General features: G+C 37.3%; 2 protein-coding genes across 4 annotated transcripts; both read left to right on the forward strand.

The window, feature by feature from the left end:
- The first annotated feature begins 2473 nt into the window (after positions 1–2473).
- On the forward strand, positions 2474–10765 carry LOC133734388 (uncharacterized). Of its 3 annotated transcripts, XM_062162028.1 has the most exons (6): positions 2759–2942; positions 7909–7947; positions 8429–8473; positions 9635–9697; positions 10277–10389; positions 10498–10765. In XM_062162028.1, the coding sequence occupies exons 1-6, from the start codon at positions 2864–2866 to the stop codon at positions 10573–10575; spliced, it is 417 nt and encodes a 138-aa protein (XP_062018012.1). In that variant the 5' UTR covers positions 2759–2863; the 3' UTR covers positions 10576–10765. The 3 variants fall into 3 exon arrangements, 2 of the variants coding, with proteins under 2 accessions (XP_062018012.1, XP_062018011.1); XR_009858247.1 differs by lacking the exon at positions 2759–2942 and adding an exon at positions 2474–2731 and having other exon boundaries at positions 10277–10765; XM_062162027.1 differs by having other exon boundaries at positions 10277–10765.
- On the forward strand, positions 3793–6803 carry LOC133734368 (uncharacterized). Its single transcript, XM_062162003.1, has 6 exons — positions 3793–3850; positions 5070–5116; positions 5315–5428; positions 5639–5917; positions 6015–6505; positions 6626–6803. The coding sequence occupies exons 1-5, from the start codon at positions 3793–3795 to the stop codon at positions 6492–6494; spliced, it is 978 nt and encodes a 325-aa protein (XP_062017987.1). The 3' UTR covers positions 6495–6505; positions 6626–6803.
- Positions 10766–26445: the final 15680 nt, after the last annotated feature.

Here is a 26445-nt window from a genome sequence, read left to right on the forward strand (position 1 = left end):
TTACATGCCATGCCACTCTCTCATCTCTCTCTCTCTCTCTATCCCCACATCGACTCCAGACCAGTCTCTCTCTCTCTCTTCATATCGACTCCAGACCAGAAAGTCGACGCCGCCGGCCTCCTGCATCTCCTCCCTTGGCCTGAATCTATGTCGCCACCTTCTCCGGCGAGCTGCTTCAGAGCTCCGACGACGGAGATGGGCTCGGATTGCAGATCATTGTCGGTGGAGTCTCTCTCGCAGTGCCGCCTTCTCCTCCGGCAAGGATTTCCCGATAACCGCGACTTCTTCGTCGAATTCGCCCTCATTCTCCGGCCACACTTTCCAGCGAGGTCTGAATTTTGCAGAAATTGTTTTTTTTGAAGCTTTGCGAAATGGAATCATGCTTAATGCTACTTCTGTGACTCTTTTGTGAGATTAGGATCGCGGAGATGGTTGGAAGACGCAATGCTTGATTGCTGTGAACCTTTGGCGAAGATCAAAGCTGATGGCATTTTGACGTTGCTTTGGGTCCATGGTCTTCTTTTAATTGCAACAAGCAAGTCTTCTGTGGGTCAGGAGGTGGGATCTCTATTTGTTAGTTTGACTCCATCTGGATCATAGAGTAATGCATGGCTATTGGGGGGCAATACATGGCTGATAGTCGTCTATTGGGGGGCAATAGACGTCTATTAGGGGGCAATAGACTATCGGGGCAATAGGTGTCTATTGGGGGGCAATAGGCGTCTATTGGGGGGCAATAGGGGGCAATAAAGGTCTATTGGGGGCAAAAAAACTTTCCGGTGAGATTTTCAGCAAATTCCGGTGGGCGGCAGCCGGTGACCGGAATCCGGCGAAAGTTGGCCGGATTCCGGCGAAAGTTGACCGGATTCCGGCGGCCGGTGACGGGCTCCGGCGAAGTCTCCTATGGTTTCTCTCTCTTCCATTTTCTCTATTTCTCTCTCTAAGTAACAAAGGGGTGAGGGGTAAAATGGTATTAAAAAAAAATTAAAAACAAAAAAAAAATCTTAATGGGGTATTAGGGAAGACTCCCTTAGAGTGTATTAGGTAAGAAAGAATTAAAAAAACTTAATAGGGTAAGTGGGAAAAAAATCCCTAGAAATGGGGTAAATGGACAAAACCCCTTAATATATTGGTGATCCGTTACTATTTCGTACTCGTCTCTCTCATATAGTAAATTTCGTCTTTGTTTCACATGATTTGAAAAAGATGAATATTACTATCCCTAATTTAGTGAATCTATTGGAGCAAAAAAGACTCATTTTTCTCTAAAGTACAGGAAAATTAAAATATGTGAAAACTGTTGGAGTTGCTCTTACATCCATAACATAATTTAAAGTGCATGTGGACTACAGTTTTAGGACTTTGTATGTATGAGGTTGAAGAGAAAGCCGTGTAGTTTTTTATTTTTTGTAGCATGCAGTAGTTTAATGCCATGAAACTGTACAAATCATAATCGTCTAGTGCTCGTCAAGAAGGAGATCCTCACTTGGAGAATGGTTATTGTGTTGTTCTCATCTCCTCTATTGCCGCTTCCAACCACAGGAGTGCATGGCAATTTATGGAGTCACTAAAACATAGTTACGTAGGGGGTGACCAAGGCCCTTGCGGATGACATAGCCTTAGCCAGATTCTTCTCCTGGTTTTGTGAGGAACAGTCTTGGTGCAGATATACAAGGCCTTTTTGGCATCTGATACATGAGGGTTGCCCTCAACTCCTAGTTCTCTTGTTATCGATAGGTATTGTTATTGGCTCACTGCCTTAGAAGTTAGATGGACAGATCAGGTGGGAGGAGGAGCCGCACGACATCGTAATTCCTGCTTTTTTAGTTGTTTGCTTCTGGGCGCTCTCTCTCTCTGCAACTCGTCTCCATCAACAAAGTCCCAAGCTTCTTCCTCCCTCATCTCTTCACCATCAATAGAGAAGCATGCATGGTCCTTATTAGTTCCTCTTTCATCTCTTCACCTCCAACAAAGAAACATGCTTTCCATTAAACCCAATACCCAAATGGAAACTCTATAGATAAGATTGACAAATTGAATTAATTTTATAAATTCTCAGTTGTCTTGAATTTCTGCTGCAACTCTAATAGACAAGCTCATGCAAATTGATTTAACACCTCTGCAATTTTGTATTAGAGTTTCTCCTCATGAGGATGGGGACACAGTCTAACTGGATGTGATTGAGCCAAAGAAGAGCAAAACAAATTAGAAGGAAATGATTTTTGGTTTTGAATGAGAAGAGTTGTTTGCCTTAAAATAAAAAAAAAATAAAAAAGAGAGACAGGTAACAGATGTTTAAGTTTTAGGGTGAAATAAATTCTAAAAAAATAAATAAATGATGGGCCTTTCCTGGCCGCAAGATAAAAATGAAGGGTGAGGATGGTAAACTGTTTGCAAAATTTTCCCAAAATTATATGTTTAAACTCTAAATCAAAGACCATTCCCTCTCATGTTCGCGGCCAAAGGACTCATTTTGATCCAAGCCGAAAAGCAACCCAGCCTCACGAATATGGATGAATCCTATCTTTGCTCTTCTTCCTATAGTTTCCTGATAACTTAAGGAGATTGCATCCCATCTTTAACATCTTCCCAACCCTTGCATCGTTGCTGCCTATCCCTATTGGAACTGAGCAGTCTGCACGTGGCCGCCGGTGAACTGATCCACAGCCGAAGCAGTTACTAAGGCTGACTTCACAAGGGTCTCATGAAAAGTTGAAGAGAGATGATCTATGTAAGAACTTTCTCTTTTTCTTTTTGTTGGGCCTTTTAAGGCCTCCTCGTAATGGAAAAAAAGAAAAAGAAGAAAGAAAGCATATAAAGAGAAAACGAAACGAAACGAAAACCAAAATCCCCAAATTCAGGCATGTCTCTGTGCGACGAAAACAACGTGATGGACCTCTCTGCTTTCCGATTGGCGGGGCAAGGCGCCTTCAACCCCGATAGTATGCTTTTCGTTTTTGTCTTAGCCTCTTAGGGTTTATGACGAAGAATATTTACACTACCAGAAAATTGATCATTTACGGCGCACATTTTACGGCGTGCATTCAATGTGCGCCGTAAATGAGTATCAATTACGGCACACTTCTATGTGGGCCGTAAATGATGTATGAATTAGTTCATTTACGGCATGCTTTTGGAATACGCTGTAAATATCTCTTTTCATTCACGGCTTGCACAATATGCAGGCCTTAAATGAGTAATCTAGAGTCTTTTACGACGTGTTTGTGAAAACGCCGTAAAAGAGTTCGTGAATTTTGCGATTAGCGCGAAATTTTTTAGCTTTTCCCTCCTTCCAGTTTTCCCAACTTTCCCAAATGCTAACTCGATAAGCGAACATGTTTCTTAAAAAAAGAAAAAGAAAAAGAACTGAGATAAGAGAAAAGGCAAGAACGAGCGGCGGAAGACGGTTTGCTCCTAATCTACATTGAGAAGAGTTGAAGAGCGGCCGGATCTACAAGATTGCAGAAGAATCGAACTTGCTCAAGACGATTGCACCGCTATCCACCACTAGATCTAGAAAAGTTCCCAACAAGATTGCACAATTTCAAGAATGCCCACCGCTTATTTCTGGGTATGATTCCTATATGTTCTTCCTAGCAATAATTGGAAATTTTTGTTCTCTATTGTTTGATTTTGTTGAAATCTTAAACGACGCTCTCAAAGCTCAAACTGACAACCAACTCAAGAAGTCCCTCTTTGAACAACGGAGGTCCTCTTCTCGAAAATTCATTTTCATTCGCTCTATAGTATGTATGCCCATTTAGTTTTCATTTTGATTTGTTTTTGTTTTCAATGGTTAGGCGGTTGATTCAAGCAATTGATGAGATGACCCTCTGCAGCCGTGGCTTGAGTGAGTACCACACTACTTAATTTGTACTCTCCTTTGAAATCTAGTGGTTTGGTTCAAATTACGTTGTTTAATTTCTCAATTTTAACTATTGCAATCAAAAGATCCCGTACTTTTGTTATTAGTACTGATTTTGCATTTATAGATTTTTCTGTATTCCATTTGAAGAGATTGACTTGAAATCTCGGTATTCTTTTACTAATATATATGTAGCTTAAATTGCTTGATTGAACTATTGCTGCTCATTTATACCTAGCTTTGAAGTAAATGACTCATTGTGTGTAGTTTGCAAACCGTTTCAAATGTACAGCATCTAGCTACATCAAACAGATATATGTAATCTTTCATAGTTTTTTTAGCACAAAAGAAAATTCTTTTTTTTGAAACAGTTTCGATCATCCAAATGGAACCTTATGTTTTCCTCCAACTCTCTCTCTCTCTCTCTCTCTCTCTGAAAGGTGTATCAAGATAAGTTCGATCGTAGTTGGGAAATTCGGAGGTTGATATCCTACAATATTTACAATTCGTGGCCTTTCTTTTTGATCTAGAGGTAAAGAAAGATTTCTGTACCTTTGAATTCTCTCTCTTCCTTTCTTGAATTTTTAATATTTCTTTTGTGTTTGGGGACTGCAGATTGTATAGGATGGAGTTTCTCCAGTGAGAGTACTTATCTTAGAATGAATATATGTGTATTGCTATGTTGCATTTATCTTAGACTAGTCTAAGAGTGAATATATGTGTATGGAAATATGCACTTGCTTTCAAAGGCCAGATTGTTTGTGCCACCATATTGATATAAGCTTGTCTTTCTTTCCAAATACCCATTTGGCAACAGGTCATGTATATGGCAGCTAGCTCTTTAATTAGTATATTCTCACTATAGCCAATGAAACACAAAGTCTGAGAGTGCCTTATCTTTAATTAGTATATTCCCTGCATACAAAGTCTGCATACAAAGCTAGCTCTTTAATTAGTACTTAGTAGATACAAAGTCTCCTCTCTGCCTCTATTTGAAGTCTAGACGTCTATTTGATATTCATTCTTAGGATTTCCTTAGTAGAAATTATGGGGGTTACTGTATATTAATTGAGAAGTATCAATTAATCAACCATTATTTAAGGTGCTAATCTTCTTTCTTTTCCATGTTTCCTTTCCTAACTATCTAGAGAACTAGTCATAGCAATTGGTCAGCCTTTTAAAATCATGGGGAGGATCTAAGTAGGGAAGACGTCCAGACTTCAAATAGATGCGGAGAGGAGACTTTGTATTGTAAGTGACTTATCTTTTTCCTATATGTTTTGTTGTTTTAAATATTTGTGATAGCATTGATGCCTTTAGCACTAGTCCTAGCAATTGCAGGTTCTGTTTATATCCTTGTCCTATAGTGATCAATTTGTTTGATCAATTTGTTGAGGTCATAATATCAAAATAACAGTCATAATTAATATGTGCTTACTTATTCCATAGAAGCAACAAAGTGAAACGCCGGATGCAATATCAAGGTCTGATGTTTGGCTTCGTGCCTATGAAGCAAAGCAGAAGAAGGGGTCAACTGAGGAAGCTGTGGATTCAGAAATAGTGGTAACAAGCATCTATAGTAAAATGTTTTTGTTCAAAGTATATAATATATATATGTACTATTCTTACATTATTACCTCCCTGCTCAATTTTGTCTTAGCCTTTGAATTACATAAATATTCTCAGCACTGATCTTGCTATATATTTGTTCATTGATCATGTGATGAAAACTTTGTGCTTATGTATTTAGTTATGTATTCTTTATATATGTAGAAACAAGTGAAAAAGTACAAGGAAGAAGAAGAAACAGTTTCTGGACTGTCTTCTATAAAGAATGATGTTGTTGCAAAAGTGCTTGGTCCAGATCCACGAGGACGAGTAAGAGGGTATGGGTTCGGTGCACTACCTTCAAAAGTCAATGCTCAATCACATGTAAGTAATAAAGTCACAATGTTAGAGAATGCTCTTGCTGCTCAAACACAAGTGGTAGACAAATTGCAAGAGATGGTGAGAGGCCTTTGTGCTCGGCTAGACCAAGGAGGAAATAACAATGTAAGTTTTGACTTGCATTAGTCTCAGTACATATCTTACCTCTTTTTGACACATTTAATTAGACTATTGACTGCCTTTTTTTTTTTTTTCACTAAAGGAACACACTATTGCACAACAATCTGCTACTGAGATTGGAAATAGAAAACGTAAAGAAAATCCAAGTGTTACAAATACTGGTAGTAATATAGCACAGAGCAAACAGAAAGATGCAAGTGTTAGAAGTTCTTATAATGAGACAGAAAATGGCAGCCCAATGCATCAAAGTTTTAATGGAAAGAAACAACTTTCTGGACAAGTTAACCCAAAAATAGTCCACAAGACAGATTTGGGGAAACAAGTGCAGTTGTTAAGTTGGTTTGCTAAAGAAGAAGTAGTTGTTGCATGTGCTAGCATTATATCAAAAGATCCACAAGTTGAGGTGCATCATGTTCCTCTTGGCCATGATTGTTGGAAAGTATCGGTGCATGAAGTTTTTCATGATATAGCCTTGTATCGCCCAACAAGAGAGTTTAGTAAACTGTATGCATCCATAGGAAGTATGATTGCATGGCCTATCAAGTACATCAAAGTGAATTAGGCATTTTGGAGGTAATTGCTTCTATTTGCTTATGATGCATGAATTGTTGAATTAGAACTTTAGCTTCATGTGTTTTCCTTGAATGAAAATTAGATTTCATTGCTCTCTTTGTGTTTGTTTTGGTTATGCAGGTAAAAGTTGGCATCAAACATAATATGAAGATGTTCAAAAGGCCACAGCATGGATCACTATAGATTTATCTTTTGCAATTAACAAAGACAATTCTAATCTAAGGTGGTCTCTAATAATCTAGAATATTTTATATTTTAGCATGGTGATGATAGACTGTTGGTTTAATTAAGTTGTTTTTATACAGTACTAGTGTTGCATATTCATTTATATTTGGTAATGTGATACTTGCAGTTTGTTATCTCTCTTTTTATCTCAATAAATTGTATAGATTTATTTAGATTTTGAAATGGTATCACAAAATTTACAGGAAAAAAAAATCGGTGCAAATATTACACGCCGTAAATATATCATACGACCACATTTACAGCGTGCTTGTTAATCAATCACGGCGTGCTTCTGATATCAATTATCAATTACGGCGTGCTTTTGAAATCAATTACGGCGTGCTTTCTTATTTCAAAATTGAAATAAAAATCTCTAAAACCCTTTTACGGCGCTCATTTTTGTCTTTTACAGCGTGCTTCTGAGATCAATCACGGCATGCTTTTGAGATCAATTACGGCGCACATATTTCGTCATTTACGGCGTGCTTTTATATTTCAAAATCAAAATTAAGAAATCTAAAACCCTTTTACGGCGCTCTTTTATGTCTTTCACGGCGTGCTGGGGGGGTCTTTTACAGCTTTCTCAAAAAACGCCGTAAAAGAATTTTGTCTTTTACGGCATGGCCATTTACGGCGCGTTTTTGTGTGCCTTAAATTGTCTTTTACGGCGCTCTTTGTGGGCCATAAAAGACCATTTTTCTGGTAGTGTTAGTTTCATACCTCTGTTTCTGCGTTCTGAATCGTCTTAGTTTCATTAGATTTGGAATCAGCGAAATTTAACTGGAATATTGCTGCACCATTTCATTTGATTTTTGGCCTTGTCAGGAAGATTATCCAGAATTTCCTTGGGTTGATTTTTGTGTATTAAATGGATCCGCTGATCTATTTCCCAAAAAAAAAAAAAAAGGTTCCTGATCTGTTCATATATTTGTTTCAGAGATCCAGTCTTATGACACAACATTTGTTATTATTCAATGTCATCTTCTCTGGCCAAGTCATTTTGGTCTTTTTTATGATGCATTTGATATACTAAAACTAATTTGAAAGGATCACAGCTCCTCATGTTTTGTCAAAATTTTTTTTTTTTTTGCTATTCATTTGTTATTCAGTGTCACCTATTTTTTTTTTTTTTTTTGCGTTTGCCTTACCTTTTTATCTGACAATATGACTGCTAACAGGTACCGAGTTTGTGCCTATCATCAGGCCATGTAAACCTGGTAAGCTTTGACTTTTTCTTTTTAGGTTTCTGAGTAATCCAATCTACAAAATGATTTTTTCTTTGGTTAATTCAACCAAATTCTGTTTGGTCATTTGGTATTTGAAGATCCCTTAGCCAGCCGAGTTGTTTTGGTGGTTGCATTATGTCTAGTATACAGAAAATATTCTAGTTTTTATCATCTTTAAACATATCTCCTCCAGATAAATCATATATTTTGGTCTCTCTCTCTCTCTCTCTCTCTCTCTCTCTCTCTCTCTCTCTCTCTCTCTATATATATATATATATATATATATATATATATATATATATATATATATTTGTAGTTGAATTAGAGTTTCTTTCTTGCTTTTCTTATGACACAAGTTCTTCTTCACACAACATCGACACATCTGCTACTATCTCATGTCATGTAGTTACAGCGCTGATGTTTTTGGTTATGGCATTATATTACATTCGTATCTGACAATACCCATGAACAGGTGCTTTAGATCGTGTGTCACTCCTCCGTCAAATGGAAAACACTGGTATGATTTTGATTTTGTTTTGCTTACCTGGAATTTGCTTGGACGAAGTGCTTTTTATTGGGTAAACTACAGTACAATAACCCATGTTTTGGAGGTTGTTTCCACATAAGTAGTAACCACTCTTCACATTAGTTGTAACTGCTCTAACCTTTTGGAAGACCTACAAACTATCCCTACCTTTAACTTGATTGCCTTGGGACATTGTGAGAATTACGAGTCCAAATTTTTTCTGTTAAAGTAGATTAAAAAGTCCCACCATTTGAAATTCCGGGCGAATTGTTGTCTATTAGCTGACAGTCGTTTCCAATTGCCTCCTGTGCTTTGCAATCCTTTGTATTCTTGGAGAATCCATCCATAGTTTTCTGTTGCGTGCTGCTGTGGCTTATGTGGACCCCCTTAATTTTGGTGACCTGGTTTCCGTTGTGAACAGAATATTAATACAAAAACTCTAGTGTGATTTTGGTACATATAAAACTTATTTTGCAAAAATTTAAAAGATTTTGATCATGTCACTTTTAGGTAACATGCACAAGCCTTGATAAACTACTGTATGTGATGCCTAGTTGAAAGCAAATTAACTACTGCATGTGATGCCTAGTTGAAAGCAAACTACTGCATGTGATGCCTAATTGCAGACAGCAATACATCTTTTGGGTTTTGACACACACGTGTATCCCTGTATATAGATATTGTTATTAACAATACCCATGATTTTTGTTTTTGTTTTTAGTTACCTAGAGTTATAGTGCATTGCAGTTATTAGTTATTACCAGTCTGTTTTCGATGTCATCAAACTCCCCCCGCGCCCGCCCGCCCGCCCGCCCGCCCGCTTTACAATTTCTTTCAGCTAACATGCACGATGAATTTTTCATATGAAAAAGTCTAGACAAATCACTGCACCACTAACTCCGGTATGTGGTGCAGATAATAGAAATCTGATTCTATCATCTGTTGTTGGGATCATTGATTTTATTGCATCTACAGTCTTGTATTTATAGTTTAATAAAAAATTCATGCTTTGCTTTTCCTATGACACAACATTGATACATCTGTTACTATCTGGTGTCTTGTAGTTACGGTCATGTTTTTGGGTTTTCACATATAATTTGTATTAGGTATAACATATGTAACAATACCCGTGGACTGGTGCTCTCTTTTCAGGACCAAAGGGCACTCACAGTATGACAATCCCCGTTCAGAGGCCACGCCCAATCCGCCCTCCCGGTATGATTTTTGGTTTTGGTTACCTACAATTTGCTTGGCATGCGTGTTATGAAGGAAGAGAAAGGTTTATTTTTTTCCCCTTCATTTTTTCTTAGAGCATGTTTTAAAAAGTTGCTCACCATTTAAAAAAATCAGTTTGTATTGCAGCTCATTACCTGACAGTCTTACACCTCTCCTTCCAATTTAATCAAACCAACCCCCCGCACCCCAAAAAAAACAAAAAAAAAAAAAAAGGAAGAAAAAAAGAAAAAAAAAAGCTTTGCAATCCTTTGTCTTGTTATATTGTTATAGAATCCATCCATAGTCTGTTGCATGCTGATGTGTATTTTCGTGTCCTGTGTTTTAGAGTGAACAGAATAAAATGTAAAAGTGTCTTCAAGATGTTCACGAAATTAGTGGTTTCAACTAACATTTATAATAAATTATTCATATCCACTATTCATTTTTGCTGCTCTTGTGACAGATAATTTGGTGTTATTCAATGTTCAATGTGCTCTCATAGTGATATTTTGGGTTTGTTATCTGCATGAATCATTCTTATTGCTATTATTGTTTTATAACGGATTTGCAAACTTCCAGAAGGTAGGTGTTTGATTTGTTCCTTGGATGAACACACATCATCTGAATGCCCGTACAACGCTAAAGTCCCAAAGAACGCAACTGTTGGCAGGGGCTGTGACGTATTTTGTAAGGTTTGTGATGACTTGTTTTATGGGCGCTGTTGTAACCAAGATTCAGGGCGTGCGAAGCTCAAGTTTTGTAATTTCTGTTCTAACTACGGTGAACACTAGATGCAACAGTGCCCGCTCAACTCTCTTAAAGTGATGCTCGATTGTGGTCCTAGCTCTGGATATTTGAGGAAAAAAAGTGGTGTGTAATCTGTGGTTTGCTTCTGCTTTGCTCCGAGGAGAAAAGTGATGTGTTTTGTACTACGTGGGATAGTTAATGTTATTAGTAGGTTGAAATTCACTGGTTTGTTTCTATTGATATAATCAAAATTTCCTGCTGGATTTCCTCTCTCTGCATCTGTACTATATTTTTATGTATGACAGAAGAAAGTGTTGTATAATGTGGTGTTTGCTTTGGCTGAGTTCTAGTTGGCTGATAATTGTTGTCTTTTGGTTTCTTGAGTTTATAGTAATTAGGTTGTTTCTTTGATATACAAATATTACAGGGAAAAGCGTGTGAAATTCAATCTTCTTTCTTCTTCACACTTCAGAAGGCCTCATTGATGTAATGAAGTTATACAAATTGCTTGGTGCCGTGACCTTTGTTGGTTTTTAAATGGAACTATTTAATATTCTTGGAAGTAGTGTAGACCTGAAATGTAAAATTATCTCTAAACTCTAAAGCAAGGACTAAAAAATCGAAAGTTTCGGCGATATTTCGTCGAAATTTTCGTTTTTTTTGGGTGTCGATATTTCCGTGACCATCCAAGTATATTTCAACGGATATTTTGGAAATTTCCCAAAATTTCCGGAAATATCGAGAAATTGATGATATTTTGGGTAATTTCCGTGACCATCCAAGTATATTTCGACGGATATTTTAGAAATTTCCCTAAATTTCCGGAAATATCGAGAAATTAACGATATTTTTCGAAATTTTGGGTAATTTCCGGAACCTTCCGACTCTTCCCACCCTTTCTCACATCAGTCACACGCAAAGTCACATCAGTCACATTCTAATATATATTCATTTTGCCTACGAATCTGAAAACTTAGGTAAATGTTCAATGAGGCCTTCTGAAGTGTGAAGAAGAAAGAAGAAGAAAGAATTCTCAAGGTGCCTTCAAATCCCTTTCTTCAGAAGGCCTCCCATTGGGTTTCCGGCCATCAAAAAAAAAAAAAAAACTTTTATTTCTAAAATTTTCAGAGTTGTAGGCGATTCAGCATTTACCGTTTCATCTTAAATTATTACAAATTACTATACAACAATATTTATTAAGGTTTTCTTTTCATATATAATAGACAATTGATTAAATAAACATATCTAAAAGTTTTACTTAAAATTTCCATGTTTTTCTTCAAATTTCCATCATTTTTCTTGATTATTTACCGAAATCGATATATCCTCGATATTTCCGTCGAAATTTCCGTTTCCAGCACCTTTGAAATTTCCGTTTCCGGCACCATTGAAATTTCCTCGAAACTCGATATTTTGGTCATTGCTCTAAAGCATATTCTCCTCCGAAAGGAGATTTATGAAGGGAATATGCTTTCTCAGCAGAGAATTATAAATTACAATCCGAGACTAGAGCATGTAACTATCTCAAAAAACTCTGCTCCTGATATTCAAAACTCTAAAGCAGAGAGTATTTTATCTCATATTTTCATCCAAAAAAGAGATTCATTCTTTCTCATTGTTTGATGACATGATCCAAAAGGGAAAAGGCGAGACTAAGCAGTTAATTATCTCAAACAACTCTCTGCTCTTCTTCTCGTAGTATCCTGATATGCTCCTCAGTAGGCTCAAAGACCTCTAGCGATATGTAGTGTTGCGGTACAATTTCCCATTGGATCCCATCTCTTGGCAAGCTGCTAGCTTCAAAGGCAGACCAATCATTGTCAAAAGTTATGATTCTGATAACTCGATTTCGACGAGAAATGACGTGGATGCGCGAGTTTGGGAATCGCCCTGCAAGAGCTTGTAAAAGTATTGGTTCAAACTCTTCGTTGTAGGGAAAATCATGACACACAAAGAAGAAAGAATTCTCAAGGTGCCGCCTATATCGATTCAAATCCCTCTCTAATAATTGCAGCACTGACAATGGGGGGTCCCAAAAAATGGCTGCTTGATTGTCGCATATCGGAATTTCAGCTCTCTGCACACGGCCACCGGTGGACTTTTCCTTAACCGAAGCAACAACTATGGCCGACTCCACAAGGGTATGAGGCTGTAGATTGTTTCTATGGGCTTCAACCAACTCGGCAGCATGTGTCTTTCCACTTCCGATAATCGCAGAATATCCAACGTCCATAAACTATCCCGCCAAGAGTGCTGGACCTAACTCTAAAAACCAGAGCCTGAGCATAATAGTAACCAGCTATTATAAACTCCTCCTGACATGTGAGTCCAGGGTGCCTCATCTCCTAATTATCCATGCATGCCATCACCACCATTGCCGCAAGATACACACGTTCAGGAGCTGGAACACCAGAAAAAGCTGCTAGTATAATGGCAACCAGCTATTATAAACTCCTCCTGACATGTGAGTCCTGGGCTCCTCATTTCCCAATCATCCATGCATGCCATCACAACCCTGGCAGCAAGATACACACGTTCAAGAGCTGGGACATCACAAAAAGCTGTAATATTTACTTTAATTGCAGCTTGTACAAAATCTAAACATCTTTCTGAACAACCTGCTGCTGTGCCAAGAATATCGTTCTCAATGAGATACAACTTTATTAGTTCATTAGTCAATACATAGTTTGGGAGCATTCCCTTCTTATCACTAGCCAGTCAATTAGGAGCACTCCCCTTTGATCACTAGTCAAGTGAATTGCCATTGCACCAATAAATGTTATAATAGTTTTGCCCTTGAGACTGCAAATCAATAAGTGACTGGTCAGTTTTTGTTATGGTGAGCTACAAACATTACCCTTTGAGTAGCCAAGTCAATTGCCTTTGCACCAATAAATGCTATAGTAGTTGTGCCCTTGAGATTGCAAATTAACAAGTCATAGATTAGTTATACTGTATTCAAGTAATTGACATGATACAATGTAATCCAATGAAACTGTACGCAGTAAACAAATAAATATTTTACTTTTTCTTATGCTGATTATCAACATATTGTCATCAAAAAATTTTAATCAACATTTTGTCCTCGATATTTTGTCATGAACATTTTGTCATCCAATAAAACTAATACGTTTTTTCACTATTTTTGGGTAATTCCACTTTTTGTCATGCTAATCATCAACAATTTTTTATCAACATTTTGCATGTCTTCAATATTTTGTCATCATGAACATTTTATCAGCAATTTTGTCATCCAATAAAATTGATACATTTGTTCACTATGTTTGGCCAATGCCAGTTTCAATACCATTTGTTCACTATATTTGGCCAAACCCGAACAAAAAGATACTAGTTTATAGTATATAGCAAGTAAGGATCGTTCGATGCCAAGGACTAAAAGAGATGCAAGATTTTATGAAAAAAAATAAGAGAAGAGAAACGAAAACTAAGAGAGGGGAAAGTTTGGTTTCGGGAAACAAAAATTTTTAAAAGGAGAAAACGTTTTGATATCTCTTTTAAAATCAAAATGTTTTCTTCCCTTTAAAAATTTTTGTTTCCCAAAATCAAACTTTTAAGGTTATTAGTGGATGCCACCACCAGTTACATGTAAATCAATCAGATTATTAACCTTCAAATCTTTACTATGCCGTGAAGGAAAAAAAGATGAAACGCATACGAATGTACTTATTACTTTCCTCTAGTTACTTTATTCTATGTGAAACGCACGGAATTAAGAACATTCTAAAACATGCTATCATAAACAAGAAACGTAAGTTAATCAAGTCATGCATAGATGATTAAGAACATGTGAAAGTTTGATTGTTCATTGAACTAATCATATTATGGAAATGCTGGATCTAACTCTAAGAATTAGAGGCTGAACATAATAGCAACGTACCAGCTATTATAAAGTCCTCCAGACATGTGAGTCCGGGGTCTCTCTCTCCCAATCATCCATGCGAGCCATCACCACCCTCGCCACAAGAAATACACGTTCACCAGCTTGGACACCACCAAAAGTTGCTCTATTTACATCAAATGTAGATAGTGCAAACTCTAAACATCTTTGCGAATCACCTGCCGCTGTGGCAAGGATATCATTGTCAATGTCATACAACTTTTTCCATGCATCATTCACTACATAGGTAGTTTGCCGTTGGTCAGCTGTAACTTGCCTTTGATCACTAACCAAGTATATTGTGTTTGGACCAATAAATGCCATTACAGTTGTGCCTTTGAGATTCAAAAAAAACAAGTGATTGATCAGCAAAATTCGCAGCTGCAAATCATAGCAACAATTGTGGAGCTGTAACAAATCAATCACACACAATCTGCTAGAGCAATAAGGAAGCTAAACATTGATTCTCACACAACAAAAATACAAATTACAACCTTATAATACTATCAGAATCATAGCCCTTCTTTTAATGATTACAAGGACAAAGGCTATCAGCAATAATAGATTTATTTTAGTTTCCAATAGTTAAACAACACTCACTTTACAAGAAAGTTAAAGGTAACTGAAACTCCTAAATCATTTTATAACTTAAATGCCAACTATTGCAATAGTTATGGGAAAGCATCACTCACCCTCTCTCAATTGCAGGACTAAGATTATTCAACCGAGGTCCACTGTGTTCCAATCTCTTGCAAATCTTCGAGTGAAATTTTCCAGCTCCACTTTCATTTCCTAGAGCAAATTTCTCAATTGTTGATTCACTGCATTAACCAAAGAGTGAAAAACATAAGAATATGCTTTCATACTAAATTCATATGCAATGATATATACACAGTTCATGATCATACTTGCTGAATGCAATACATATGTGTCCATCATAAGCATTTTAATATGACTATACCAAGCTCTAAGTGCATTAACTCATAAACGAAATCACAAACTCTATTCATTCATAGCTTGGATATGAAAGACTATGAATTCATTGATCAGTCAAGTAATTGGTTGGCTTGAAGAAAGATGAGTGCACTACTACAAAAAAAATTAGATTTAAGGACGTTTGACGTCCTTAAAAACATTAGATGACACTTTAAAAAGCGTCATCTATCAAGGAGTCATAATAAGTCATCTTTTAGGACGTTCAAAAAACGTCCTTAAATATCTGTAAGGACGTTGAAAAGTGTCCTTGTTTCTATTCACAAACATCCTCTAATGTCTACAATGACACTAGAAAAACATCATTGAAACTCATAAAAACGTCATCTAATATTTATAAGGACACAAGAAAAAACGTCCTTGTATCTCATAAAAACATCATCTAAAGTCTATTAAGACGTAAAAAAAAACGTCCTTGTATCTTTTACATGACACAAAAAAAATAATTTAAATATATATAATTTGATATAATACTAACCAAATATATACATTATAACTAAAATACAATACAATGAGCACAAAGTTATTAAGCTATAAGTAATGATCCAATAAATAACTACTAACAATGATCTAACTATAACTTTACAAGTTCAACACACAACACTTTCATTAAGGATGTCGATGAATTTGTCTAGACTCTTGAACTGCAAAAGTCAAGAAAATAGTAGAGAATAGTAAGTGTTAATGAATATATGTCCCAAACAAAGCATTCATTCTCAAAATGCAAATTTCATTAAAGCAATACATCTCTAAGCACAATGCAAAAATCATATCCTAACTCATGCAGATGCAGTTATCTCTAATCAAGTACAAGACAAGTATGAATGAAACCAATCTGCAGGAACCATATTCATAATGACTAGTGTGCATGAATGAAACCAGTCTACAAGAACCATACTCCCATGATTCTATCTCCACAATTAAACAACATCATAACTTGCAAAGCACCACTATTAGTACTCCAACATCAAGTAACTGTGGTCCTCATATAGCCAAGTACCTCTCTTTGTATATTTGAGAGCAATCAGGAATGTTTATGTCCTTTCCAACTGTAAGCAACTTTAAAACTTGCAAACTTGCACGGGAATTATATTCCCTTGAATACATTAAAATATAGTTGACATTTGAGTAAGCTTTTACAAGAGGACATTTAATAACAAATGCCTGTTAAGAGGTTTCTTGTTCAAGACACCTAAAACGACTTTCTTGTAACATGTTAACTTACCATAGTAGCAAAACTTCCATTTTCTATTATAAAGCTCTAAGTAGAAAAGCTCCCATTATAAGGTCTAAAGACCAGAATCAGAATCACACCGAAGGATGATAAACTAAACTCATAATGAGTTCTCATAGGGAGACTCATAATGACTTCTCATAGGAACAACACAACCACACAAAGCAAATAATCAAGCATGTTGGCAATTTGATCAAGTATTGGGGCAAACTATACACTTTCACAAAGTGAAATATGTGCTGCAACTAAAATCAAAAACATAGAAAGGAATCAAAGAGGTAACATACAAGAAATAGAAGAATTCAGTTGGTGGTTTCTTGGGCATCCCGACATCAATTTTTGCACCTTTTTTTTCTTCTGCTTGGTTTTCGATCTTTTTACTGAAACAACCCACTTTTCCTCCTCCTCAGCTCTGATTAAGCTTGATAACCTCTTTAACGCCTCACTTCGTCTGACCCTCAAAACCATTCTCCTTAAAAAATTCAAGAGTTTTTATCAGAACGCTTTAAACACTATCAAGAGCAAAATAGACTCTAAAAACCCAACTTCTTATTCAACAATGTCTAAGACCCTCAACATCCAAAAAAACCTTGTGAAACTAAAAATGCAAATCTATCAAATCTCCAAATTTAAGATATTTGTCAGTCATTTGCTCTGGATCCTTCTCACTTTCACAAGGAACTTCAATAGCATGTCCTCCTTGTCATTATGAGAAACATTAATAAATACTCAATATTTTCATTAAGTACTACTAATGCAAGTTTTGACAGGAGTGGAAATGTAATCAGGTAAGGTACTAAAGGATTAAAATATGACTTAAAATATAGCAGATCCAGCAAAACTAAACCCATTCATATGGCCAAACATTTACAACATATTTCATTCAAATATCACACAATTATTGTTAAGTTGATTCAAAATGCAAGTTCATAATACAATTACAAGACAATATTTATTATTCACACAGACAGAAATGAGGAAACAAATATTGATTTGTTTGATTAAATCAATATTTGCAAAAGTTCAGATTCGCAGTTACTCAAACATACAAACACTTTCACAATAATGAACCACATCTAAGTAAAGATTGAGAATGAACTTACAGTTGGGGCTAGTGAGTTCAAGTATGGGTTCTCCACAAGCTAAAGAACAGACAAAGTAGCATTGTAAGACTCCACAACAGTATCTGATACCTTGGGAGATGGGAACACAGTGAAAGTCATCATCATCCGATCTGGGTACTCCTCCCTAATCTTGGAAATCAGAAGCATTCCCATTCCAGATCCAGTACCACCACCCAAAGAATGGCACACCTAGAACCTTGCAACAAACAACCAAACCCTTAAATCGTAGGTCTGTATTCACCAAATTCATATAATACAATTCGATTTACATGTAAACTAAGAAGAATTAGGGTTTGGTTAGACCGGATTCATAGTGTACTCGTCTATCTCATTTTTTCTCTTTAAAAGTTTCAGCTGTTTTGGCCCAACGTGATTAAATCGGTATCATGACAGTCGAAGTAAAAAGACGTCCTTATAAAAAAAATGAGGTGTCTAGGTATGTGTTTTGTGTAGTAGTGGCGAGGAAGAAGCTTGGGAATTTGTTGATGGGAGACGAGTTGCACAGAGAGGCCAAGGAAACAAGCAGGTTTTAAGAGAAAAAAAAAAAAAAAAAGACCGTGAGATTGAATTAGACGGCCAGGATTGAAACGTGAGGCAAAAAAGTATGCCCAGTCCAACTAGGTTTCCTACTTATAGCAGATCGATTACACTGACATAAGAAAAAGTAGTATATAATAAAATGAAACTCAAGGAAAACCTAAAATGCCCAATTTCAAAAGTCAGGCATGTCTCTCTGCGACGAAAACACAAGTCCGGAGTACCCCCCTGCTTTCCAATCGCCGGAGGATGACAGCCGATTGCCTATGGAAGACGGCCTCAACCCAGATGGTATTCATTTCGTTTTTGTTTTAGAGTTTCTGTCTGATCGTCTGAGTTTCGTTTGAATAAAATCTAGCTGGAATATTTTTGACATTGCATTTGATTTTGGTTACCATGAATCTTCACTATGTTTGATTTTTTCAAGGAAAAATAGTGTTGATTTAGGGGATAATCAATTTGGCCTTTGGATATAACTTCTCCGGCAAAGTCATTTTACTATTTTATGATGCATAGCTGATAGTCTGATACACTTGATATACTAAAACTAATTTTGAAAGGATCACAGCTCCTCATGTTTTGTCAAACTTTCATTTTTTCTGTTCATGTGGTTATTCAGTATAACCTTTTTTCTTTTTGCTTGCCTTTCCTTTTTATCTAACAATTATAACTAGTAACAGGTAGCAAGGTGAAAAGGCCACCTGCTGTGCGTCGTTGTTTCGAGGTTGTTCCCCATGAGCCTGGTAAGGCTTTGGTTTTTTCTATTCTTGCCTCTTCACGTTCACATTTTTAGTTATGTAAGTTGAAATGAGTGAAAATGTCGAAACTGGAAGGTACAAGAGTCCAATGGAATACAGCATGCTATTTGCTGCTAGTAGTACACCAAAAGAGAGATAGATCAATGCAAGAACTGATGAAGATGGCAGGTTCACATTGCTTTCTGTAATGACTTTTTTGGATGATGAGAGACAGTGGTAAGGAATTAGGATTGGAAACCCTATAAATTGCACCGGGGTTGCCATCCATATGCTTTTCCCTCCTTTGTTGTAGTACAGTCGTCCCAAGAGTATAGCTGCTGACTAGCCAAAGAGAACAAAGAGTGTGTAAATGGTGATACAGAGCGACCACTTAAAATTTATGGGTTGAGAAATTGCTGGTTCAGCTTCTTGAACTGGTATGAGAGACATATATGGATTACAAATAGGTGCAATTTTATCTATGATTAGTTTATCAATAAGATCATCATTTTAAACATAATACAAGGGGAAGATGTTTCAATGTTGATGATTGTACTTCTTTTAAGTCCCTTTTCAGGTTCCTCCAAATTTACTGGGACTTCACTGGTTGAAAGTTGCTAACTTAAAAGAAAAACACAAAAATTCCGTAGGTCTTTTCCTTTCTGATATAGAAAAACCATATAGAATAATCAGACCTACAAAACTTTTGTTCACATTTCTGGACTTACCTATGATGTGAAGTTGCAGATTTTGAGTCTTTCTGAAATGATAAAGCAGAGAGAGAGAGCTAGAGAGTCTTATGCAATGTGAAATGCCTGAAATTCTTGCTAGAGCCTTTTCCTACCACCTTGGTTGATGTGGTTTAAGCCACAAATGGCCTCCCAAGGATTTCTTTAATAAGTGATGAGTTTTAGGTTTTATGGAAGGGTTGTTTTCTATGTTTAGCTCTTAGCTAGAATGAGATATGATTGTTTAAAACATCGGTTGTATATAGCACTGCCCTTTATTGTGTCGTGTCCTAATTTTGATCTATGATATTTATGAAATGTGATGGCGGATTTGTTAAAGTTGAAGTTGAGATGACCTAGCTACGAACTCTTGCTTGATCTGTAGTTTTTTTTTTTTTTGTTAAGAGAAATTGTTGATGTATAATAGTTACCTTAGCAACCATTTGTTCAATGGTCTTTGTACTCTATGCATATAGTTATGATTTATGAATATGTTCAAATTTATATGAGAATTATATATTACATTTAAAATTCAGAAAAAAATTAAACCCGCAGCATAGCGCAGCCTCATTTGCTAGTCTAAATAAAACGGCAGCAACTGGTGTTTGGCTCCAATTTTGCTGCAGCTGGTCAACAGTCTCTTTTCTTGCGCGGGCGTGCCAGCACCGTTCGGGTGCGGTCGTCGGGGGTGTCCCTTGACCTGACTTCTTTCAAGCAATTGTGGACAAGGAGAGCACCAACCTCGTCGTGGGATTCTTTGTGCCTCTTGGCGAGGACTTTTGCTGAGCTTCTTGAAAATCACAATCGATACTCGATGTTGTAGATCGAGCAGAGCGAGAACCACTAGGAAGTGAGGAGAACTTGCTAAAGCGTGACTTTAACTTGGCTGGGTTGCTAGGGCGTTACCCTTGCTTGGCTGGTTCTGTAACCGTTGTGGTCGCGGCACTACCGTCGGCTCCCTAGGAGACTAGGACCGAAGCACGTTGACAGAGGGTTTGGTGGCACTGAAAGTCGGCTTCTGAGAAGACTAGGACTAGGAGTGTGATCACCGGTAAGAGAAAGAGAAAGAGAGGGAGAGGAGTTGCTCTTAGAGAGGTTTGCTCTAGAGAGAACTTAGATCATCTTAGAGATGTTGTTGTTGAATGTGAATGTGTTTGTTTAAAATGAGAAGAGAATGTGTTTATATAGGGAAGAAAAAGAAGAGTGAAATGATGAGTGGAAGAAAAATAATGAAAGTAGATCTAAGTTCACTTGTAAAATATGGAAAAGATAGAGAAAAGATGAAATGAAAGCAAAGCATGAAGGTGCAGCAACATGGAAGTGGTGATGATCTATTAAAGAGATTGTAGAAGAAAAATATATGAGAAAAATTCAGTCACCGTCCCCAAACTATGCTGCCAAGGTCAATTTGATACCCGAACTCTCAAAAGTATCAATGTGATACCCAAAGACCTATTTTGATATCAACGTGATACTTCCGTCCAAAATTCCTAACGGCTCTGTCTGTTTGCTGATGTGGTAAGGGTAAAATTGTCTTTCTCAACTAATTAATTATAATAAAAAAAAAATTTAAAAAGAAAAAACATTAAAAAAGAAAAAAAGAAAAAAATGAGATCGAGCTCTGTCTCTCTCTCTTCCTTTGCCAATCTGATCCTCTCTCCTTTCTATCACAATTGGTTATTTTTCTGGGAATGGATTTGTGGGTTTACAAAGAGCAGCCGAAATGGAGAATTTTTTTTTTAATCGAAAGCGTTTGTGGCTTATGAAGAACAGTCGGAGCAGCGGGGATCGTCGCCGGTGTCGGCGACAAGGAGGAGGCTCTGATGTCCTGCGCAACCAACTGGGAGACCGGTTCGCAACTCCATCTCCACTTCCGTTGTCGTCCCCACCAAGCTCAGCCACCTCTTCTCCTCCTTATCCTCCTCCACCACTCCCACCAGTAAGCCCCGCCATAGCTGCAGCTTCCCAACCCCAAACGGCGCCGTGACGCCGCGCCATCGGCTGCCGCAGCTCGACCTGGAGCTTCTCTCCCTCAAGAGCTCCGAGTCCTACACCTCCCTCAAGGACCTCCTCCCCTCCTCCTCAATCCATTTTCAAAGATTTGTACTATTTTTCTTTGTTAACATTGAAGAGAAGCAGCCTTGATGGTGGCGGTGGCCGTGCGTTCATCGACGGCTTGGGTAAAGATTAGATTTTTTTTTTTTTTGTGGTAAATTATGGGTGTGTGATATTGAGGATGGTTGATGTTATGGTTATTGGGTTTGTGATTGTGATTGGGTGTGTTCACATTGAAGAGAAGCAGAACGGCGAGCTTGTGGAGGGAGGACCAGCCGCTGGGAGGCTCGGAGAAGGCGGCAGAGATAAGATCGGAGACAAGGTAGAGAAGATCGTTCTCTGGAACATGGAGAGTGCTTGGAGCCTTGGACGCAAAAAGAAGAGCTTGATCGTTAAAAGTGGAGGAACAAATGCAAGAGGAAGGAAAAGAGAGACTAAAAATAACATAAAAGCATGACAGGAAGGTGATACACCAGACAAGGAAAAGAGGGAGAGTGTGCAAGCATGCGAAAAAGAAATTGTAAACAAAGAAAAAGGGAAGATGTGGCAGACAATGGGGAAGATGTGGGGAGAAGAAAAAGGAGGGAATAACTATAAAAAAAAAAACAAGAAAGATGATCAAATTGATAAAAAGAGATGATGAGTAGTTCGGCATTGACAAAAGTCAGAGACTTAAACAAAGCAAAAAGCAAGAGCAAGAGAGGAACATCATAGTCTGGACAATGAGAAGAGAGAGAGAGAGAGAGTTGGCAAGCATGGGAAGAAGATTGATGTTGGAGAGAAGATAGTTGTCTGATGCCGAGAGAAGCAGATTATAGAAAGTGAGTTTGGCATTTAATATCTCAAAGGATGAGGAAATGAGGAGGAGAAGAAGTTTTTAAAGAAGCACATGAACATGGGAGCTTGGTTGACCGGTTTGTTGGTTGGGCGCTGCCATTGCTTAGCAATTTCACCGTGATTAGATTGATCGAGCTATGGAATTGTATTGGCTTGTATTGTACTATTGATGATTAAAATCATTAAATTGGGGTGGGTGGCTGGTGGCTGATGACGATTTCAGGTAAGTAAGGAAATGTGGTGGCGGAGCTTGCGGCGGAAGTTGCGGCGGTTTGGCTAGAGGAAAATCCCAGAAGAAGAAGAAGAAGAGAAAGAACAAAAAGAAATGAAAAGAAGAAGAAGAAGAAGAGAAAGAAGAAAAAGAAATGAAAAGAAGAAGAAGAAGAAGAGAAAGAAGAAAAAGAAATGAAAAGGAAAAAAATGAATTAAAAAAGGGTAAATTGGTCATTTTACATTTTTTTGGGGCCCACGTACTTGCCACGTCAGCAAACAGACGGTCCCGTTAGGAATTTTTAACGGAAGTATCACGTTGATGTCAAAATACATGTTTGGGTATCACACTGATACTTTTGAGAGTTCGGGTATCAAATTGACCTTGGCAGCATAGTTTGGGGACGGTGACTGAATTTTTCTCAAAATATATCCAAGGAAAAAAGAGAAAAGCATCTAGCTTTCTTCATGTGGGTAGGAAACATGAACATGTGAATATTGAGCTGGTTTTAGGTCAGTTTCTGCCCCTTTATTCCTTCAATTATTTATCCAACAAGACTTCATTATATGCCTTCGACTTCTTCATATGAAATGTTCCACTATGAGTGTAAATCATCCTGACAAATTTTCAGATTTTTATTCCATGTGGTTGGGCCGAAAATGCTGCTGGACCTCTTACAGGTCCAGTTTTCCAGTTTTGCTTCTGTAGAAAATTGGGCTGATTGTTTGAAGGCCTTCCACTCAAAAAAATCTCTTGCACTCTTCATAAGAAATTATCCTTGGGCTGTCTAGAATGGATCTGGAAAGTTTCAGCACATTTCGATTTCATTTGGTTAGTCTGCCACCCCTCCTTCCTTGTCTAGCTCGGTTTTTCCTAGCCGAAGTAGGAAAATATGCTAAAGTTGACTTGTCATACTTCCATAGTAGGCTTTATTTAGCCTCTAAATATATATTTCGAGCTTGTCGACAATATATAGCTTGAGCCACTGACATTGGCTCAATTTCTCCAACACATGCCTTGTCAGGCCAAAATGTTCATTTTGGGTCCAAACAGGTCTATTTAGTATGTATGATGCATGAGGAGTAACTTTCTGTTGAGGGGAACATCAATCTCATTGCATTTGCAGAATATATATTTGTAGTTGAATCAGAGTTTCTTCCTTGCTTTTCTTATGACACAAGTTGTTAGTCACACAACATCGACACATCTGTTACTATCTCATGTCTTGTAGTTACAGCGCACTGATGTTTTTGGTTATGGCATTATATTACATTCGTATCTAACAATACCGATGAACAGGTGCTTTAGATCGTGTGTCACTCCGCAGTCGTATGACAAACACTGGCGGTTCTCCCGCTATGATTTTGAATTTGTTTTGCTTACCTTGAATTTGCTTGGACGAAGTGCTTTTTATTGGGTAAACTACAGAAAAATATCCCATGTTTTGGGGGTTGTTTCCACATAAGTTGTAACTACTCTAACGTTTTGGAAAACCTACAAAGTACAAACTATCCCTACCTTTAACTTGATTGCCTTGGGACATTTTTCTGTCAAAGTATATTAAAGGGTCCCACCACTTAAAATTCAGGCCGAATTGTTGTTTATTAGCATGTGCTTTGCAATCCTTCGTATTGTTGGAGAATCCATTCGTAGTAGGGATGGCAAAAATCCCCATCGGGTAGGGTACCCATAGGGTATTCGACCCTAACGGGGAGAAATTCGGGGGAAATCGGGTAACGGGGATGGGGATCCCCAGTATTCGAATTCTGAAATCAAGTACGGGGCAGGGATGGTATTTTTATCCCCATCCCCATACCCACCCAATAAGAATTATCTGAAATACATATATATATATATATATATATATATTTTATTTATTATATATATTTTTGATATTATTTATAAATAAATATTTATATAAACTTCATCTTTTTGTCAATATTTAAATTCTATTAATAAATACTAGACTCCAAACACACCCGATGGGTGTGAGTAATTATGTGGGAAGTTATTCCACATAATGTGGAGAAAATTGCTGCAAATATTTTATTTTTGATTTTTGATTTTTTTTTTGTTAAATTTCTTTTGTTTTTCTTTTATTTGTGAATTGACCATTTTGTCTTTCTCAAATATTTCAGTTCAAATGTTTTTTAATATTTAAGGGATATTTTGGTAAAATTTTTCTGTTTTGGCTGACAAACTCTATTCTCTTAATAATAGTATAGATGTTCAAAAAAGGAAGATTCTTTTAATAAAAGATCTTTATCAACATGTTAATTTTCCTTGATTGAAATAAGAAATTTATTTTATTTTGATGTTTGATTTTAACTTCATATTTTACAATCCATAATTATTTGTATAAATTTTTATATAATAAATTAGTAATATTGTTAACGGGGATTTGGGCGGGTACGGGGACCTAATCCCCAATGGATACGGGGACGGGGAATCCTCAGTATCTTATTACGGGGATTGGGGGGGTAGGGAGATGGAGAATGAAGTCGGGTATGGGGATGGTAATTTAATCCCCTTACCCTACCCTCCCCATTGCCATCCCTAATTTGTAGTCTCTGTTGTGTGCTGATGTGGCTTATGTGGACCCCCTTAATTTTGGGGACGTGGGTTCTGGAGTGAAAACAAAAACTCTAGTTTGTTTTTGGTAACGTGTAAATCCTATTTTGCAAAAATTCAAAAGATTTTGATCAGGGCACTTTCAGCTAACATGCACAAGCCTTGACAAACTACCGCATCTGATGCCTAGTTGAAAACAAACTACTGCATATGATGCATTGAAAGTCTATAAAGAGCAAGTCCCTGTTGATGGGATGAAATTGCAATGTGCTGTCTGATCCTTATGAGAAAACAACGATACATCTTTTGGGTTTTGACACACATATGTATACCCATGATTTTGGTTTTGTTTTTAGTTACCTGGAGTTATTGTGCATTGCAGTTATTACCAGTCTGCAATTTCTTTCAGCTAACATGCACAATCAATAAATTTCTCATATGAAAAAGTCTCGACAAATCACTGCGCCACTAACTCCGGTATGCGGTGCAGATAATAGAAATGTGCTTCTATCATCTGCTGATGCATAGTTGACAGTTAATATAAGAGTAACTCTCTGTTGATGGGATCATTGATTTCATTGCATCTGCTGTCTTGTATTTGTAGTTTAATCAGAAATTCATGCTTAGCTTTTCCTATGACACAACATTGGTACATCTGTACGTTACTATCTAGTGTCTTGTAGTTACAGTCATGTATTTAACAATACTCGTGGACTGGCTGGTGCTCTCTTTGTAGGACCAAAGGACACTCGCAGTATGACACCCATCGTTCAGACTCTACGCCCAATCCGCCCTCCTGGTATGATTTTTGTTTCTGGTTACCTAGAATTTGCTTGGCATGCGTGTTATGAAGAGAAAGGTTGCTCCCCCCCCCCCCCCCCCCCCCCTTCTTTTTCCTTAGAGTAAACTTCATAAAACAACCCTATGTTATTGGGGGTTGGCAGTGGCGGAACTTGGAGCCCAATCTTGGAGGGGCCAAAAATTAATAGTTTAGTAAATTGGGGCAATGGGGGGGCCATATATATACAAAATTGTTGACTTTATTGGTGTTATACACGGCTGGTTAAGGAAATTTG

Source organism: Rosa rugosa, chromosome 2, assembly GCF_958449725.1.
Source record: "Rosa rugosa chromosome 2, drRosRugo1.1, whole genome shotgun sequence".
In the NCBI taxonomy this organism is placed as follows: domain Eukaryota; kingdom Viridiplantae; phylum Streptophyta; class Magnoliopsida; order Rosales; family Rosaceae; genus Rosa; species Rosa rugosa.

Excerpts from the sequence above, each read along its gene's own strand:
- LOC133734388 (XM_062162027.1), top strand. The coding sequence starts at position 2,864 with ATGTCTCTGTGCGACGAAAACAACGTGATGGACCTCTCTGCTTTCCGA. Across the intron at positions 2,943-7,908 it reads AGGCGCCTTCAACCCCGATA|GTACCGAGTTTGTGCCTATC; the intron begins GTATGCTTTTCG and ends GACTGCTAACAG. Across the intron at positions 8,474-9,634 it reads CCGTCAAATGGAAAACACTG|GACCAAAGGGCACTCACAGT; the intron begins GTATGATTTTGA and ends CTCTCTTTTCAG.
- LOC133734368 (XM_062162003.1), top strand. The coding sequence starts at position 3,793 with ATGGTTAGGCGGTTGATTCAAGCAATTGATGAGATGACCCTCTGCAGC. Across the intron at positions 5,429-5,638 it reads CTGTGGATTCAGAAATAGTG|AAACAAGTGAAAAAGTACAA; the intron begins GTAACAAGCATC and ends TTATATATGTAG. Across the intron at positions 5,918-6,014 it reads ACCAAGGAGGAAATAACAAT|GAACACACTATTGCACAACA; the intron begins GTAAGTTTTGAC and ends TTTTCACTAAAG.